The sequence below is a fragment of the Megalops cyprinoides genome, chromosome 13, assembly GCF_013368585.1.
Source record: "Megalops cyprinoides isolate fMegCyp1 chromosome 13, fMegCyp1.pri, whole genome shotgun sequence".
NCBI lineage: Eukaryota > Metazoa > Chordata > Actinopteri > Elopiformes > Megalopidae > Megalops > Megalops cyprinoides.
In genome coordinates this window covers 26152165-26171499 of record NC_050595.1, presented here as the reverse complement: position 1 = coordinate 26171499, position 19335 = coordinate 26152165, and the positions used below count along the sequence as shown (strand labels likewise).

General features: G+C 40.4%; 2 protein-coding genes across 2 annotated transcripts; one reads left to right on the top strand and one right to left on the bottom strand.

Annotated features, from left to right (window-relative positions):
- The first annotated feature begins 4695 nt into the window (after positions 1–4695).
- On the top strand, positions 4696–8961 carry mns1 (meiosis-specific nuclear structural 1). Its single transcript, XM_036544525.1, has 10 exons — positions 4696–4774; positions 5265–5489; positions 5641–5768; positions 5940–6042; positions 6276–6505; positions 6625–6841; positions 7021–7128; positions 7220–7477; positions 8379–8504; positions 8798–8961. Exons 1-10 carry the CDS (start codon positions 4772–4774, stop codon positions 8903–8905), a joined length of 1506 nt encoding a protein of 501 aa, XP_036400418.1. The 5' UTR covers positions 4696–4771; the 3' UTR covers positions 8906–8961.
- A 396-nt stretch (positions 8962–9357) lies between these two features.
- On the bottom strand, positions 9358–18733 carry tex9 (testis expressed 9). The gene is made up of 12 exons (XM_036544500.1): positions 18692–18733; positions 16675–16793; positions 16402–16465; positions 16060–16139; positions 15741–15786; positions 15290–15369; positions 13820–13989; positions 13507–13589; positions 13216–13389; positions 10927–11061; positions 9701–9835; positions 9358–9600 (listed from the first exon to the last, which is right to left on the bottom strand). Exons 1-12 carry the CDS (start codon positions 18725–18727, stop codon positions 9523–9525), a joined length of 1200 nt encoding a protein of 399 aa, XP_036400393.1. The 5' UTR covers positions 18728–18733; the 3' UTR covers positions 9358–9522.
- Between the last annotated feature and the right edge of the window lie 602 nt (positions 18734–19335).

Genomic DNA, 19335 nt, shown 5'->3' with positions numbered 1-19335 from the left:
TTTCAATTTGGGCAAACTCAATTGAATTTATAATTAAAGGAATGAGCCTTTAATTTGGCGCCAGGCAATTGCAAGAGGACAATGACTTCCCTGAAAAGGTCCAAGGTGGGTGGGGGGGGACTAAGCTCGAGTGCGAAATTGACATTTCATCTAAATGGCTACCAGTATTGCTTTTTCAAGAAATCAACAAATGTATTGATTTAGTTTGAGCTGATTTTGGCAGGCATTGAGCAACTCCTGATACAGACACATTTTCTGCATGAATTCCACTTTCGTTAATGTTGAATTATTAATGGCCTTACAGAATAGCTTCATATTTTCCCGACAGCCTGTATGCGCATAGGTACAGGGAGGATTTTTATCAAAAATCTCCCAATTAAGTCTGACAGTCTGATCTTTTTCATGCAACACTTCCTTAACTCTGCAACAGGAGCACCCCTACTAAAATACACAGACACCAGCTTAAATGTGGGCCCAGAAATACACATTCATTTGAAAAAGAGAAACATTACGTGATTGCGGTCATTCCATATACACTGCTATCCAAAGTGGTGCCAGCTGCATGATTGATCAAAAGTAGACTGTAGGTCTAAGAGCAGGCAGACTGAAAGTGTTCTAACTGACAGGGATAATCCATGGGTTTATACTGTTGGGACTGTGAATAAATGCTGAATACATGTCTTTGGCTTGTATTAAAATCTTCAGATAGATTTCTGTGATAATGAGAGCATTCTGTATCACACCTCAGCACAGGGGTATTGACGCCACCCTGGCAGCCCGAGATTTCTTGGTTTACATTGATGTACTAGGTTAAAATTGTTTATTCTCAGCGCAAAACATTCCTTTGTTTTAATAAAGTTATGCCTCACATGGAACTGAAAGAGCTTTTCAGTGAGGGGAGGGGAAGGAGAGGTGATGTCTAAATTAACCACACAGGCAGCTCTGTTCCCAGACTGCCTCCTACAGTATGGTACCTTGGGCACAAGAATTTGCCACATTCATAGACTCTCATTGAAAACTGCTAGTTGTTATCATTTAAATATCTTACAATAACGTTCTGATATGATATGAACCTTACAATAACATGCCCTCTCTAAGATTATGGGAATAAGAAGATATTCCATGTAGTCTTTTTTTACAGGACATCACATTTAGTATAAGAAATTTTTTTTCTGCCATTTGACAAGTGCATAGAAATGAGCCATGCCTTGGCTTAGTCTGTTTTTTGCCAAGCCTGCAAGTAGAAGCTCAACAATGTGAGCTACACTGAGAAGAATGTGGGGAAAAGGCTAAGGCAGGCTTAATCCATATTCAGTAATTCATGAATGAATATTAACTTCTTGAATAAAAGTAATTTTAACGCATTTCCCACCCACATCATGAGGGAGAATTGTCATACAGTGAACTACTACACATTCTTCAGAGAATTTCTCCCGGAATGAAGTTACTAATTATAGACAGCAAGCCCTTCAGCCTTGCTCACAGTTGTCTTTTCATTGCGGTTAAGGAGGCATGATTGTAGAAAACAGTCTTATGAACTGGCATGCATTTAAGTCCACCAGAAAGCATGAAGAGACGTGTTCTCTCATTTTATGCTGCGATGAGTTTCATTGTAATGTCCCTCCCTCTCTCTTTACAATTTAAATGTACATCATTAACCCATTAATATGAATGACTAGGCTACTAACAAGGATAGGATCTTATGGACATGGGAGAAAAACATTTTAATTGATCATTACATCTGTGAGCCTCAAATATATATTGTTATATTTATGCATTGAAAAGGTAGCATAGCATCTGCAAACGTCGGTGCGGATTTCACAGTACTGGTGAAAGCAGTTCCATTTTTGTCCCTTTGTTCAGAGATGTCCTGAAATTGCAGGACTTTCCTGTCATTTCCTGTCAGCTCACCATAATGTCAATGCTATATTTTGGACCAAGCCAGAAAGAGACTTGAGATCCATCCGCTTCCTGTTGCAGGTATATGTCTGCCCTCTTGCAGATGGTGCTGTTGTGCCACCATGTGTTGACTGGATGTACCTACTTAACGTTGTCCCTCTTCTTTCTGAAATACCACTGCACTGACAAATGAATGCTTTCATGAGCAATTTAATACCAAAATCTGAAATTATAACTTAATACAAAGTGCTACTGGAAAACAAATGGCATTTTTTTTTCCTTTTGGAAAAAAAAGACAAAGACTTTAATGCAATTCACTTCAGCTGCAAGAGTTTAAGGGGGCGTTTACAGTTGTCTGGAGTTAGCTATACCTCAGGGTGGCCTTGTTTGCATATACACCAGGTAAACCTTGTTTGGGGTTTGTAGGCCGTAAGGCAGCCGGAGGCTAAGAAATCAGACTGCTTGTCAAGATGACGTAAGTGAGGGGCTCAAGGCTAATATCTGAAATTGAAATTATTCTCTTGTATTCACTTTCAATTAACCGTTTAATACAAGACATGTCACTGACATTCATATAATCTTAGCACCTGTTTTTGTTTTTAATTTAGGCATGAATAGGTTGGTCAACAGACTGAAACGTGCATGACGTGGCATGTATCTTTCTGTTCTTCTCATTTGCCTTTGTCAGCTCATGAACATCGAGCAGCACAGTTATCCTGAACTTGAGTTTTAACGGACAGTTGAAACATTTACCGTTTTTCTAAATTATCTGTGCATTGTCGTCCAGATGCTGCAGTTTGAAACTGTCAGGAGTAGCAAGCATCTATCCTGCCAAGCAAGCGGGAATAAAGGAACATCAGTACGACAAGGACTAGACTCATCCATGCCTCTTCTATCTCACCAGCATTTTGTTTCTTGCGGTCCAGGGCTCGGTATAAATATAGCCCAGCGTCACCCCAGGCTATCCCAGCTTTGTTTGAAGCGTTATGTTCCTTCCACAAAGCCCACGAATGAGGTCTCTCTGCTGGAAGCACGCTTCTGCCAGGAAAGTCCGTGGTAACCGAGAAGCAGCGATGGGCTCAGCGTGAGAACACCTCATCTTGTCTAGGTGTTCGCGAGAACACCTCAACTTTCCCCTTCTGTATGTGTTTGGAAGCAATCCAAGTCCCTGCTAACTATGCCTGACTGTGGGTGACACCTGGGATTCATGAGACCTCAAGCAGTGACAGAAATTTACAGGCCTTTCTTAACTTTTGAGGAGCTTTCTTTGCTACTGTTAAATCAATGCTTCGAGATACTTTATATTGTTATATATATATATATATACTATATATTGTTAAAAGTGAATGAGGCTGGAAAGGTAACAGAGCCCACAGACAGTGGAACTCACCTTTCTTTCCAACATCTGTTGTCTCACTCAAGGTGAGAGCAGGATGAAAGACATAAATGTTGCCTGGAAACGTTTCAGTTATTACACCAAATGTAACAGTAAAAGGACATTAGAGATCTTTTTGGATGTCCTTAATCAAAGAGTTTAAAATAGTACTCATGATTCAATAAGACGAGTGTAGAGGGTGCCACTGAAAATATAATTTCTGTCACAACAGACACAGATCATTGTCAAATTGTGCGAAAGAGCACTGCAGCTAGAACTGGAAGTGAGCAGCTATCGTCAGGTATCATGACAAATTTTGATACAATGAACAATAACCTGTTATATTGACAGTCTGTATTATTTAATTAAACAAAATCAGCTAGCAAATCAAGTGCTCTTTTCCAAACATAGGCCTCATCCTTTACTGAGGCTTATGAGGCTTATGATAGTCTATTAGCCTACCAAGCAAGTACAATACAGTTGTGCTCTGTCATTGACACTTACATCGGATTTAGAATCTTGAGTTGTACAGTTGTTTCTGGATTGCCATTCAAAAAAAAAAAAAACCGATATAGGAATGGGAGGGGAAAAATGTTACTCATCACTGTGTTATTGAAGGAAAATCTGCAGTAGTACAACCACAAATGACAGTGTATTTGTGCTAAGTAAATAAACAATATGGATTTGATCCTGCTAAGTCTTCATGCCTTATTCATAAATGTAATGAATAAATTTGATGTATCCTGCCACCATTAGCCTTGTAAATCTTGCTCTGGGCTAACTAAATAAATAGCCTTTACATATCAATAAATAATAGATTTAACATCTGTATTTTGTTACAAACAGAAAGACTGAGTAATTGGAGCAGATTTTACCACTGGTAACTACATGCTTTCATTGATCATACATGCATTAATCAGCAAATATGCTGTAATCAGCAAATGATAAAAAAATAAAATGTGACTTTGTATGAAGAAGGTTCTGATGCATGCTTTCTATATTGCTCTATATTCTATATATTGTAATGATAAAGAATGATATACTTATTAATATTTATTCTAGAAAAGGCCATCCTGTCATTGAAATAATTGACATTATCAATGGGAACAGAACGAGAACAGACTAAGATGAATATGAATATCGTTTTGTGGGTTCTGACTGTGTTCAAATCATCTTCAAAGCACACAATCAGTTCCACTGCGATTTTGATATAATATCTGATATATCAATATCCAAGAACCAAGTCCGCTTACCTGGGCACGCTGCAGTGTACCCGGATTGGCTAACGGCAAAAAGCGTCAGAAGTGATTTACATAAACCAATAGAATTCGACCTTATTGTAAGGTTGAAATGCATACTGTTACCAGGACAACCCAGTGCAAACTAACTCCTGAGACAAGAGAGCTTATAAGCGCGGTGGGGAAAAGGGAAGACTTTATTCGATCTCCTTGAAAAGTAACTGTTAGAAGTTTGCCTCGACGTTTTAAGTCGTCAAATATGGTAAATTACACATTTCATTTCATCTATAAAATTAAGTCTGCAGCTTCGTTAAATTAACGCGGGATGTAGCTAACGAAATTAGATAGCCAGTATTGCTAGTGAAATGAATGTGAACATTTCTAGATAGTTAACGTAGCTCGCTAAAAAGTGTTGTGTATTTTTATTGCCGCTTGCTAAAAATATTAGCTAATTGAAAATGAATGGACGTTAAACTAAATGGCCGTTGACTTTCATGTCGATGGTATTGGCCAAATACAGGTGGCTAGCTGTGCTGTTGACGTTGAAGTGTAACGTTACCGAACTCGTTCAACAAGCTATGTAATGCTCTCTAGAAAGCTATAGAAATGTGTTTGCAACAACAAGCCAGCTAGCGAGGATGTTATACATGTGGACTGATATTCTGTACGGTTTTTGAATCCAGTCGGTAGAGCCAGCGAGCCGGTTAGATGTTCGAATTTGTTCCTTTACTTAACCCGTGTCACATTATTAGACTTCGATGAGCCAGCGGCGGAACATGACGCAGAGTCACCAGCAGAGGTATATCATGGCATCGAGGCGACAGGAGGAGTATCGCGAAGATCGACTGAAACAGCTCAGCCAGGAGAGACACCTGCATGCGAACGTCCAGGCCGAGGAGCGACTGGAGAAAAAGCGGCACCTTCGGAGGGTGCAGGAGGAGCAGTACGAAAGGCGGATCGAAGATTCCCTTCTTAAGGTGGTTTGGTTTTCATTTGACTATTAGGATCTGAAACGCCTACCGCGGCAGACTTTGTTTAGATGTGGCTTTTCATTGCCTAGTTATAGTGTTATTTTCCTTGAGCCGGAATTCAACAATATGAAGCCATTACCACTTCTGTCTACTCTAGGCAGAGAAGGAGAGACTTCTCAGGAGGCAGCAGCTTGAGCAAGAGGAGAGAATGGCTGAAGAACTGGCTCGCATCAACTATGAAAAACTTAGGGATGATAAATTGAGACAGCAGATTAAAGAGAACAGGTAATTGAGACTATTGGTAACAAGGTGGCATAACGAATATGGAATTTGGATAGGCAAAAGTTGTATTTTTCTTTTGGTTGTCAGTTAAACCAGTCACCTTTTAGCGAGGTTTCGTACACGACGTACTGCCATGGGTCTTTTCACTTTCTTCTTTGGTGCTGTTGTGTTCAGCCTTGAGCTCCGTGACCTGGAAATCAAGTTGAGGGCGGCGTACCTGAACAGGGAAAGAGCAGCTCAGATTGCTGAAAAGGAGGCCATAAGAGTCGAGACGATGGTGAGTTGTCATCTGCGCTTCGGATGGCGGTAACCTTAGAGAAAGGTTACTTTCATCTACTGTTGATTTTTAATTTAAAAGCAAGAAAATTTCATGTGCTCTACACCAGTTGGATTTTGGAAGCACAGAAACTTCATGGAACTCTTCACTGCCCCAGTTATTAGAGGACAGTAGCACATTTGGTAGCAGTATGTGATATCTAACACAGCATCTGTGTGTGTGTGTGTGTCCAGCGGCAGGAGGCGGACATGGCGCGGGAGATGAAGAGCGAGCTGGAGCGCGCCTCCGCGGAGGAGGAGAAGCAGGAGCTGAGGCGCCTGGAGGAGGCGACGCGCTACCAGCAGGAGCTGCAGCTGCAGCTGGAGGAGAAGGAGGAGAGGAGGATGGAGGCCTACAAGGAGTTCCTCAAGGAGAAGCTCATGATCGATGAGATCGTCAGGAAGATTTACGAGGAGGACCAAATGTGAGCGTGTGCGCGGGTCCGGAGGGGTTTAAGCTTTGGGGTTGTGTGGGTTTTTTTTTTTTTTTTGCGATCTGTACCTCCGAAACCGAGCTCTAACCACTAACGGCCCTTTCCTGCAGGGAGCGGCAGCGGAGGCTGGAGAAGGTGGCGGCCACCCAGCGGCTCATTGAGGAGTTCAGGCAGCAGAAGGCCGAGTGGAGGCGGCTGGAGCGCGAGAGGGTGGAGGAGGAGAACAGGCGCATCATGCAGTACGCCCTCCAGCAGCAGCAGAAAGAGCAGGACAAAATGGCCAAGTTCCGGGAGCGGGAAGAGGCCAAGGACTACCTCCACAAGATGGTAAGGAAAAACGTCCTCAGATAACACCAGCATTTACCCTGGCCCGTTGCGCAAATTGTTCTAAAATGAACGTGTCCTTAAATAGTGGCTCACCGTTCTTGGTCCGAAATGGCACTGACAGTCAGAACAGAATTGAAGAATGACTCTTTTGACTGATCGCCTTGATCTTGCTTCGGCAGCTGGCTGAGAAGATGGAAAGGGACAGGCGGCAGCGTGAGGAAATGGACCGTGTGCGCGAGGAGCTCTCCCTGGAGGAGCAGGCAGAGGCCGAGAGGCAGAAGGAGATCGTAAGTACCTGTCTCCCTGGCATTAGCGTTACTGGAGCCACAGGTGCCGTCTTGTTCGGGCAGAGCTTCACCACCTGACCGTCCCTGACAGGCGGACATGGAGAGGAGGATCCGGCAGCGGCTGGAGATGCAGCAGACCCACGAGCAGCAGCTGGCCTTCAAGGAGATGTGGAGGCAGGCCGAGAAGGAGGAGGAGGAGGCCTTCAGGCAGATGATGATGGCGAAGTTCGCGGAGGACGACCGCATTGAGCAGATGAACGCCCAGAGGCGGCGCATGAAGCAGCTGGAGCACCGGCGGGCTGTGGAGAAGCTGCTGGAGGAGCGGCGGCAGCGGAGGCTGGCTGACAAGGTAGGGCTTCATTAAGTTACGTTACATTACATTACATTACATACCTTCAGCGGTTCTCACTGCACACGGCTCAGGGCCCCTCAGAGCAGGGGCCTTCAGCAGCACTCGCTACACACGGGTCAGGGCCCCTCAGAGCAGGGGCCTTCAGCAGCACTCACTACACACGGGTCAGGGTGGGGTGGCTTTGCCTTATGGTGTCAGTGTCCTGATGTGTGTGCTTGAGGAACCATTACAGGAAGTAGCACTCTAGTACAGTTAAGAAACTACTTAGCTTGACCTTACTTGATAAAGAAAACACCATCAGGCTTGTACCATAGTTGAAAAAACAAAAGGAGGTATCCTGCTAGAATAGCAGTTGTTAGGACATTACTTACAAAGAAGGTATGAAGGTAACAGTCTACATGAGTTGCAGATTTTGACTACAACCAAATGTGGCAATAAGAGTTTAGCAAACAAGCTTTGCACTATATATAAGATGGGTAGTTAATCAGCCAAGCTTAAAGATGGCTTGTATCACAACCATATCTGACTTATTAGTAATTCAGGCGCACAGTTTTTCCAAATTTGATACATTTAATCTGGCTTGCTAAAGGAAAGAGCAAGCGTGCACAAACTAAACGGCTTGCTTCACAGTAGATGTCCACAGCTGTCTCTGAGAACAAGCCCAGTCTCATAGGTTTTTACAGCAAAAAAAAAAGTCTATGAAAGGATGTTTTTACAGGAAGCTAGCTTGATAGCCTGCAGTATGCTTGCAAGTCCCCTTTTCTTTTAATTTAAAAATGATTAAGTGCTTAATGATTGTGTTATGTGGGGAATGCAGTTCCTTTGTAATGAATGAAATGGCTGTAGTGTGCAGGATGGTGGTGCTGATCTCACTCATAATGCTGTTGTATGACTGCAGGAGCGTGAGGCTGAAGAGAAAGCCATGGAGCAGGCCAGGGAAGCTGCCCACAGGCAGATCATCGAGGAGGAGAGACAGAAACTTCTCAAGCGCCACGCCACAAAACTGCTCGGCTTTCTGCCAAAGGTAAGGGCAGTGCGACGTCGCTGTGGGAACACACCTATAGCAATTTAGTTGGTCCCACAATGGGAATTTATAAGAGCTTCATAGGTTGTCTTAATTTTCAGCTCATATTACTTACTTTCTTTGTTGACATCATAATGAACTAGAGAGACATTTCCAAGTTTCAGGGCTTGTCACTGATTTTGTATTTTTTCTCGTAATATATTGTATTCGCATCATCTGATAGCATGTGTTTGTGTTTGAATGCCTGCTGCAATGGAACACAAAGTGATTTTAGATTCTTGTATGTTTACTAGGGTATTTTCAAAGAAGAAGACCTTGACCATTTTGATGAGGATTTTAAAAGAAATTTCCAGAAACGGGAGTCGGACGTATACTCAGACGAAGGCTGGGGAGATGAATGAGTGTGGTTTTTGTCACCACTAGATGGCACTCTTGTTCAGTTCCAGGCATCCTTGTTGAGGTTTTTTTTTTTTCATCAGTTTTTATTTTTGCCAGTTTTTCTGGAATACATTTGCATTAATAATGCTTGAAGTCCACAATATTCAGATTTACAACAGTCTAAACTGATATACATTCTAACTATATAACTTTTCAACAGATATAATTGTTATAGAACAAATTTCCAAACAGTTCTGCTACTTATAACTTCTGACATGTACTTGCTGTTCATTCACACTGTGAATAAAGGACACAAAGACTTTTCTTAAAACAAAAGCTTCTTTATTATGATAATGATGTACAATTTGAAGAAAAAAAAACATTGTTTATAAACAGTAATGCAGTAAAAGGCAAAGCTTTGTTATCCAGCATACTTGGGAGTACTTTTTCCTAAAGCATACTTTACTCAGCCGGTGACTCTGTTCTTAAAACTTAGTCACAGCAAAAGTCACAGCATTGATGTTACTTTATGATTTCCCTTTGACAATGTGACTCTCGCACAATCAACATGTTATAGATTGATCATGGATCTTAAACAGCAGTAATATTTCCTTCCGGTCTTCCTCTTGTGTGTCTTGCTTTATGAATTCCCCCAGTCAAGAGCTTTCATAAACTCATCTTCGGTAAAAGACAACACCTTTGCTGCCTCAAAGTGCATCTGTTCAAACAAACACATATATTCACATGGTGAAATCCTCTTTTACACCTCTTTCACACCTAATTACCATTTCACACAGGTAATAAAAAGGGTAACATACCTTTTGTCTTTTTAATATATCAATAAGTTTTAGTTGTTTCTTAAATCCCGCTATCAGTTCTGCTTTCTGTTTCTCCAGTTTCTTGTTTTCGGCCTGTAAGAGTTCCATTTTCTGGTGCTCCTGATTGGCTGAGTCCTTTCAAAAAAGATATTTGTTTTTAATGAAATGTGACCTTGAACCTTGATAGCAATAACCACAGTACAGTGGCACAGTACAGGGACATGAGGACAAACAACTATTTGCTGGGTTTCGATTTTTTTTGGATGAGCAGGTGTGGTCAAATTGTCCATGTAGTCTGGCTGAAGGTACTGTAGTTAACATTATTCTGTTAGAATTGCAAGTAGGCAGTTTTTCCTTCCTTTACTACAGTAAGCTTTTTGGCTTATAGTCTTTGCCAGAGAGCAGTCAATAACTTTATTCAAAATTCTTCAATGCAAGCCTTTAAGACAGGGGTGTCCAAACCTCTCCTGGAGGGCCACTAGTCCTGCATGTTTTAGATCTCTCCCTGCTCCAACACAGCTGATTCAAATGATCAGTTTGTTATTCAGCAGCTTCAGGAGTTCATAACGAGTTGATCATTTGAGTCAGCTGTGTTGGTGCAGGGAGAGATCTAAAACATGCAGGACAAGTGGCCCACCAGGAGAGGTTTGGACACCCCTGCTTTAAGATGAAAACAAGCAAATGTTCAAGCAAATGAGAACTTTTCCCCTTTGCGTGGTTTGTAACGTGGTTTGTTATCACCAATTGTGTATTAGTGTTGTCTCACCACGACAACCTCTGCACTTGTGCAGTGTGATCTTTGCACACAGCCAAGGGCTTTTTGCACTCTAGAAGACACATAGCATGCTCCAGAAGAGTGGGTGCTCATTGGAGGAAAAACGCTACTCCGCTGACATCATACAGGCACCTTGTAAGCACCTGACAAACATCAGGGTGCCTTAAAGTGGTGAGACAAGTGACCCCTGCTACCATACCCACCCCTCTTCCTGGCGAAACAAAGCCAGTTTGTTCCGCCACTGTGGGACCCTATAGTCATCATCGGATTATGGCATGCCTGGGATGGAGCCCAGGCCGTTGAGCACAGCTCGTGCTCAAGGTGAGCACCTTAACCACGGAGCTACTTGGGAGCCCTTGCGATAAAGCTTTTCATCGGAGTGTCAGGCTTGAATATACACCAGTATTCCCTTGAGTTAATGAGATTTGTTGGTGGTCATAGTTTGGCTCACCTTACTGCTTTGCTTTATCTTGTTCAGCTGCAGTTTGAATTTCTCTGCCTCCTCAAGAGCTCGGTTCAGTCTGACTTCCGTGGCGCTGTGATTGGTCGCTGCCTGCTTCTGTGTTCTCTTCAAGCCATCTATTTCCTGTGGGTATGCAAAAGTAAACGACAGAACAACTTTCTTACTCTGTTCGTTCCACCTTTTTGTTTCTGAAGAATAACACTTCCTGTAAATTTTGTGTTTGGATTAAGGTCAACACAGTGGCCATAAACATTCAATGATATATTTGTGTGTGGATGGCAACCTTTACACCTGAAATACTCCTTACTGTGTTGCAAAGACACGTTACTCAGGACCCGGCAGTAAAAGGGTCTGTTTGTGGCAATTAGATTTCATTAAACACCTTTGACTGCACAAGCTATACAGTACATGACCCTAACATTGAACACATTTAGTTAATTTTCTTCACAAGCGGATTATTATTATTATCTTGATAATCAATATGTTAATCAATCAGTTGCTCTTTACTACAAATATATTTTGATAATATTTGTTTTGAAGATGTGCTGTAACACATCTGCAGTATTGCAGTACCTTAAATGACACCCCCTCCTTCCACACCCAACCATATCTAAAAAAAAAAATCTATGAACTAGTCATTTAAAATAATAAAAATAAGTAATATTTTAAATGTTGAACACATGGTTATACAACAATTGTCAGACATCAAAGACCATAAGGAATGGAGCATAAAAGGTGGCTGTCAACGTTACAGCTGCAAATGTGTTGCTTTGTTACCAGGCCAAATTATATTGAGGAAAAGTAGCTAATTCCCTATTTTATTCATCCTAGCTATGGAGCTACACAGTGTAGTGGAAGTTTCAGCTTTACCTCACTCAGACTGGCTAGAAAAATGTAAAAAAAAATAATAATAATAATAATATACACACATTAGACTAATCAACAGCTATTCCTGATGAGATTATTACTAAAGTGAATTTTTTAGAGGAAGGAAATTGAATGTGTAAATTGTGTATTACCCTCCTTGGTAGCTTGTGAAATGAGAGTTGTTCTATGGCATTTTGTAGATGTGGATGAGCTGAATAGAGCCTCTATCTAAGAACATACAATATTTTGTTATTGTAGTGCATTCGTATTTCTTTAAGGTGAAGACAAGATGTCTAAAAATAGCCACTTAATAGCACAGAGCCATTTGCTCCTGGATCCAGCAGTGTAGCTAATACAGATTTCAGCTAATGCAACTTCGTTTGAGCTAACCTGAAAGTTGAGTTTTGTTGTAATGCAAAGTCAAAGCATTTAGCTCCTTACATGAAGAATTTGCAAAGCTGCATAACTCCACTCCTCTGAACCCACTACTTTTGGTTCACTGCAGTTGGGCCTGTTTGCCCTTGCTGTCTGTCCCCTGGAGGAATATTTTACGACTTTCACTGCAGATGTCTTACTCCGTCCTCAACCCGGGCTGGGGCAGCGGCGCGCTGGGATTTCTCTGAATTCCAAAGATATCTGTCACACAGGCCTCGGTACTGTACTATCGCCAGCTGCAGCAGGGGTTCACTTTACAGAGCCCAGCTAATCGCGTTAATGAGGCCGTGCCAGAGATTCTTCTGTCGAGCGTTTTATTTCGCCATTCATTAACAGTCAGGCCTGGTCTTGGAAATGTGGACCTTTGAGAGCAGGGCATTCAGAACCCTCACTACTTTACAGATGAAGTAACTGAATCTCAGCGATTACTGGACTGAGCTGCAAGATTGCCAAGTTGACAAGAAAGTGGGTTTTCCTTCTAACATACTACTATCCACTACTATCCACTGTGTGAAACGATTTTGTTGGTAATTTGTTACATGTGCACAACATACAGTATATTTAGATTTTCACCTTCCAATAATACAAAAAAAATCTTGACTGGTGGGTTACAAAGAGTAGGCCCACATTTGCGTATTTGATACTGTGTTTACACTAACCTGTATTCAATTATACCTCAGGTATATTTTGGCATGAGCCAGAACTTGACTCTCCCAGCTCACTTTACAATATGATATACAATGTGGCCAAGAGCAGGTAGAGTGGAGCAGGCATGCTTATTTAGACATGGTACGTGGAGGTGGTATGTTTTCCTCCACATGCTGGAATTCAACGAAGATGCAAACATCCATATTGGAGCCCTCTGACCCAACATGGTACAGGGCCTGCACTCTTGAGTGTGGCTAGTGAGAAAACAGCAACAGACTCGTTTTAGCTGAGGTAATGTTTTCGTTGCCACCCCCTTCTCCTGCATACCTTTTGTAGCGCAGTTACTTGGTGCTGCAGCCCGTCACACTTTCTGTTGGATTCCTCTGCAAGCGCTCTGTGCTTTTCTGTCTGGGTTTGCTGAATGTTGGTTGTCCTCTGCAATCTGGCACGATCTTCCTCCGCTTCCTTCAGTTTAGCACTCAAACTTGCATTTTCGTCATCCTAAAAAAGGAGAAAAGAGCTAACACTTCAGAGGTCTCGAGCGTTTAGTTTCCGTTTGCATGTTGTAGGAGGTTTGCGTTTGACCCCCGAGATTCCTTGTCATAATGGTTTCCTTACTTTTTTGTTGAATTCCCGAGAAAGCCTATTCAGCTCTTCTTGCATCACCCGAAGCTTTGCTTTCAGAAAGCGAATCTGAGCCTCTGAAAATATATTGGCAAAACAACTAATTTTGTAATATAATGCAAAAACCTACAAACTCAAAATGATATGATAGTTGCTGTAGTGATAAGAAAACATCACTTAAATTTCATTTTACTGTATAAAACAGTATATAAAGAAAACAGAAAGATGGGCCTAACTGACCCTGTGCTAAACACAGAAATGGCTTTAAAAGAAATAATCCTAAAAAGAGAGCGAAGCTATAACACACCTGAACCCATCTCATTACCAACACTAGGCATGATGTCATCATCGTCTATGATTTCATGTGCTGCACCCTCCTCCAGTTTCCCCTCAATGTTGCTTATAGTCTTTGCCAGAGAGAAGTCTGTGAAGTCTTCAACAACCGCAACATCATCCACTGCACAGGTTTTTGCTGATCTTAAATGAAACAGGGAACATTTAACATTTTTTCAATGCACTCAAAAACTCACAGACACTACCTACTTAAATTCCCTGCAAAACAAATACACTAGAAAGATATCTACTGCGGTTTTTCTGTAATAGCTGTCAGTTTTAATGATTCAGTGCAACAATTTAAGATTGAAGAAAGAGATTGAAAATGACACCTAAAGCCAGCTTTCTTCCTCTCAAGCACAAAAACGTTCTACATGATTTTCTTTTCCTTCCTAATTAGCTTAAAAAGTTACTATTAGCCTCGACACATTGATGCCGTGCAGCAAATCCAGGAAATTTGGTCATCAGTCAAGCAACTCATAAACTGTATTGATGTAATCTAATTTAAACTGATGTAAAATCAGACACCCTGAGAGGCAGTGTGAAGTCAGGCTAGACAAATGCTGCTCCCTTGTAGAACGGGCTTGCTGGATGTAAGTTCAAACATTGCTCTGTCCTTTTCCATTTAACAGTATTTCACATTTCAATTCTTTATTAAAACTAATTAAAAGAGAAGGTTTTCAACACATCTGTTGGAGCTGAAGTAGGTGTTGTCAGTGTGACTCTACAATTGTCATCATCCCTTCTCATTTGGGGTTTTTAAAGTTGTTAAGGAGAAAATATTTCCCTGTTTCTTACAATAACAGACTGTATGTACCAGAGTTTGTGTCCAGAAAAATAAAATCAGCTGGTGTTTAAAATCTTGTCAAAACTTAATAATATAAATTTATTTTAATGTTCTCGTGTCTCACAGTTAAAAATGCAACCTAAATGATGGATTTTGAAAAAGTAAGATATAAAATAGAACCCCCCACCCCCACCCCCCATTCAAGCTATTTAATGAGAACCAGGAAACAGAGAAGCTTAGAGTAGAAACACCAAAGTCTGGAAAGCTGAAAAGTTCAGAAATTATTCTTAAACCCAAAACTACATCAATGACTTGTATTTCAACATGTTGGTTTCTCATTTGAAGCAATATCAGTAGATTTTCTTTTGCGTTTTTTAGTTTTCCAGATTCAATCATAGAAGGCGCACATTCTGACTTATGCTTTTTCTGCAGTTATTCATTGATTGTAAAAGAACACAAACATGACATTAAAATAATGGAAATAGCCATAAGAAAATAATTATGTAGTTGACTGCATTTTCATTCACAGGAAAATAATAAAAGGAAAACTGCTACCAAGGAACATAGGGAGCTCTCTGATTCAAGGCCTGATATTTTGGTCTGTATTGTAATTAAATCATAGTAATATGACAAAACAAAAGGCAAAAATTAACTTACTTTGATACCCTCTTTGCTTTGTCTCTGGGAGAAGGCTTGTTTTGGAGAACCTTTGATGGAGCAACTTTCTTTGACACCACCTGTTCATTAGGTGAGCAAGCAACAGAACATTAATTCATCAATTACTAACAAATTATATTTAAAGTTTAGTGTACTGTGTTTTGGAAGACATGCTCAGTTTCATATATTACATACATTTGCCACCCTTAGTGGCACAAAATATGAATCAAGGCAAGGACTTTTACAGCAAACTCAAAAGCATGAGATAGGCAGGGAGTAAGTTACAATATCAATATTGCCACAAATACCACTGGACAGCTATGGAAAAAAATGTAGCAAATCAATTCAATACATGACCAAATACTGGTCCTGTAATTTTGACACAGCATGGCCACAGTTTTGAAAAGATTAACAACACAACACTTACACATACATTATAATTACACAGTACCTTTGCTGTAGGTTGTTTTACAGTGGGTGCAGGTGGGTTTAAGTCCCTGAAATAAAGACGCATACAAATATAAACAGTAGCTACACCTCTTTTAAAAAAAATCTTTACATTACATGTACAACATGTACTTTCTGTGCATCTGTGAAACATTAAATGTTAAGTGTCGATCTGCACTGTTGTTACTTTTTCCAATAGTCAGTGTTATGTATTTTTTATTATTCTCCATGAAATTGTGACATTATGTGAGCACATCAGTCTGTCTCTTATTATCAATAACATGTTGAGATACTTCCGTCAATATCATAACAAAGTTCATTACACAAAATCCCCCTTTTCATCCTCAGTATCAATGCTTAGATGTGTAGAGATCGGTCTTGACAAAACTTCATTTTGTCCTCTCTATGGGAAAGAACAGACAACAGGTTTTCAGATTTTTTTGCAAATAAGAGCAGTCTAGAATGATCCAATGTTTGTGACAGTAGTGATTATAAAGTGCACTGATCTTGTGGTATTAATTCTATTTAGACTTGCAGAGATTCATGATTTTCAACCTTCATTATCTTTGTGGAAACGAGGATGTTACATGGAAATAACTACTCATTAAATGTTCTAAAGCAGTGTGGTCAAAAAGAGCGACAGGAAAACATTTTTGTCTTCTTACCATGACCTCTTCTGCTTGCCTAACAAGTTCAGCTGTTTTTGCTTCCAGCTCTGCATTCAGGCGTCTAGAAAAAGAACAGCGCAAATCTGAACCGAAAGCCTGTCTGAGTGTGATTGTTTTTACAATTCCTTTTGTTGGTTTAGTCAAAGAAAGCCTTTGTACGCTCTCAACTTAACACATGCAATGCAATATTATAAACACACAAAAAGGTGCTTTCCATACAGTGAAATACTTATTCATAGATGTTTGAAAAGATCACACAACAATTTTTACTTGTATTCTTCCTCTTTGGCAAGTAGATCCATCTGAGCTGATGTCTTCTGGGGAACTGTGTCAGGCCGTTTAGTGACTTTGAGACCTTGAGGCTTCTCTGTCCTAGCCGATTGAGGTTTCTTGAGGTAGAGGAGCCAACAAGACATATTATTGTACTGGAAAGCACACAGTACTTTCCGATCGATCCAAGAGAAAAGTGTTATGTTTACTTGCCTTTCTCATAACTATGCCTTACCGTACCTGTACTCTCACCTTTTCTATACCTTGCAGATATTTATAACTTTCCTTTATATAGTGCAGACGTTTTTTTATTATTTTATTTTTTTGTAAAAAGGGCTTACTTTCAGAATTTTCTTCTGTTCTTGTCTGAGACACTGCCTTAAACGTACGTGTAACTTTCCAATGATCCATGATTTCTTCCTCTGATGACACATGATTTTTCTGAAACAAATGCTGTTCATCAGCTTGCCTTTCATCTGAACTGATATCAACTGCACTTTAATTTTGTTTGCGTTTTTAGCAAGATTTAGATTTATTCAAACGCAACGTGTTTATATGTTTTGACATTATTACTGTAGGTACGGATAAGACTGCCAGATAAATGACAACATAAAAATCATCTTTGTCGTTATAATAACAGGAATGTGAGCTGCTATCAGTTATATCCTGGAGAAGGACATTGTAAAAGCGATCTGTGCTAGTTTAGCTGATTTGAAATTAAACATCCATCCGAGCCCCAACATTGTGATATACAAATTGATGACATACGTGGATGTACATATGAGTCATTTCTATAGCAGAAGTTTCAGCTGCTACAATACAATCACATGTATACGCCTGAGTCTAATGCTAAAGCGCAAATAGTTGATACAAAGAAATCGGTGTCGTAACCACAACTATGTTTGGGCCCCACAGACATAACCTGATGCTTCATATCACCATTGTTGCTAATACTTGCTAATATAATTCTCATCCCTATTCTTTATTTTTTTTTTTTGTTCCTTGTAATAACCTGTAACACTGTTTACACTCAAAAGTCATAGTAAAACCTGGTGGACTAATGTGATTGTTACACCCCTACTGCATTCAGCCATAGCATTGGCAGAACATAAGGGAAAACTCTAGCTACGCAGAGTCACACGTGCTTTCCCCATACACTTGTTTCAGTCTAACGTGACACCACTACTTCACAGACCATATAAATTTAAAGTACTAAAATGGTCAACCATCGGCCAACTGTGTGAGGAAAAAAGTAACATTGGGTAGTTTAAGTGTGTAAGACTACCACTTTATTCTGTTTTTGCAATGCTGACTTATGTGTTATGTTTTAGTCTATATGTGCATAATATAACTTCATCCATTTCACGTTAAATGTGTAGTCAATTTTGTAAACGTTGTTCTGTAGTTTATGAAGTACAGTGTACGTGCTTTCCAAGTTACGCTTTCCCTCATATGAATTCCAGATTTCGCCAGCAGAGGACATTGTTTGCAACATGTTACTATTTATTTTTGGCCACTAAGCTTTCCACACGAAACAGATCTAGTAACCACAGTAAGAAATTGGTTATGTGGTGTCGATTCATAATCCCACTGAGCTTCACTAACACGCACGAACTTGCCGGTCTTATAACTGGGGGAAGCAGCCAAACTACAAAACATAAGCCGGTAGCTAGCTAACGTAGCTAACTACTCATTACTCGATCACAATTGCTTAACGAACTCACGTTAGCTAATTCAGGTGGGCCGAGTCTCCTACATCAAATTTCATTGGCATGCACTGCTTAGCTAACTAGCGAGACGGCCAGAAACAGTTAGTCTAGCTATCAGTCCATGCAAAATTAGCTTGTACAGCTAACTAATTTAGACTACCTACCACTGCCACATGACAGTTCAGTTATCAACAACAATGGACGTTGCGGTCCCATTTCATTGACTAGTATTAATTCAGTTGCACAAAACATAATAAGTGGAACAAATAACAACACTATTCATTTTGCTCTTGATTTGATAAGCCCACCTCTTTAGAAGACGAACTTCTTTTCGTCTCAGCCATTTTTCCAGCTGCTGTGTATCCTGCTTTACTGTTGCATAGCAACAGTGTACTACTCAGTTTTCGCGTTCCATTCTCGCGACACAGTGAGTCATGAGAGTAATCGTATTTAACAGGTCGCTTGAATATTTAATTGTGTATCGATATTATTTTGTAGATAAACATAAGGTAATGTACATTATTTTATGGGAATAGTAGGAATAGTAAGTCCATACATGTCCATACACTAAGTGGTTTTCAGCCTCCAGGCGTTCTTAGGAGTAACCAAATAATATATTTAGCCAGGATAGGTAGCACAGCAAGGATCAATATCGATTTATGTGAGGCCAATTTTACACTCATCAAACCGGGTGGCTCCGTATGTTGGTGTAACTGGTGGCATGAAATGTATAACTGAGGCTTAGGGAAAATAGGGAAACGTGCACAAGTTCATCTAAATAGCTGCATTAACACCAATGGAAAAATTGTCTTGGCGCCAACCATCGCAGATACTATCATAATATTCTGAGAATCTGCCTAACTGTTGCATTGTATTGCAACCACAACAACACTGTTTAATCTTGTGAACCACCTTGGGGTAATTATGGCATAATTGACAGACAAAATAATCG

Excerpts from the sequence above, each read along its gene's own strand:
- mns1 (XM_036544525.1), top strand. Across the intron at positions 5,769-5,939 it reads CAGCAGATTAAAGAGAACAG|CCTTGAGCTCCGTGACCTGG; the intron begins GTAATTGAGACT and ends TGTTGTGTTCAG. Across the intron at positions 6,043-6,275 it reads CCATAAGAGTCGAGACGATG|CGGCAGGAGGCGGACATGGC; the intron begins GTGAGTTGTCAT and ends GTGTGTGTCCAG.
- tex9 (XM_036544500.1), bottom strand. The coding sequence starts at position 18,727 with ATGGCTGAGACGAAAAGAAGTTCGTCTTCTAAAGAG. Across the intron at positions 16,794-18,691 it reads GAAGTTCGTCTTCTAAAGAG|AAACCTCAATCGGCTAGGAC; the intron begins GTGGGCTTATCA and ends CTCTACCTCAAG. Across the intron at positions 11,062-13,215 it reads AAGTAACTGCGCTACAAAAG|GAAATAGATGGCTTGAAGAG; the intron begins GTATGCAGGAGA and ends GCATACCCACAG.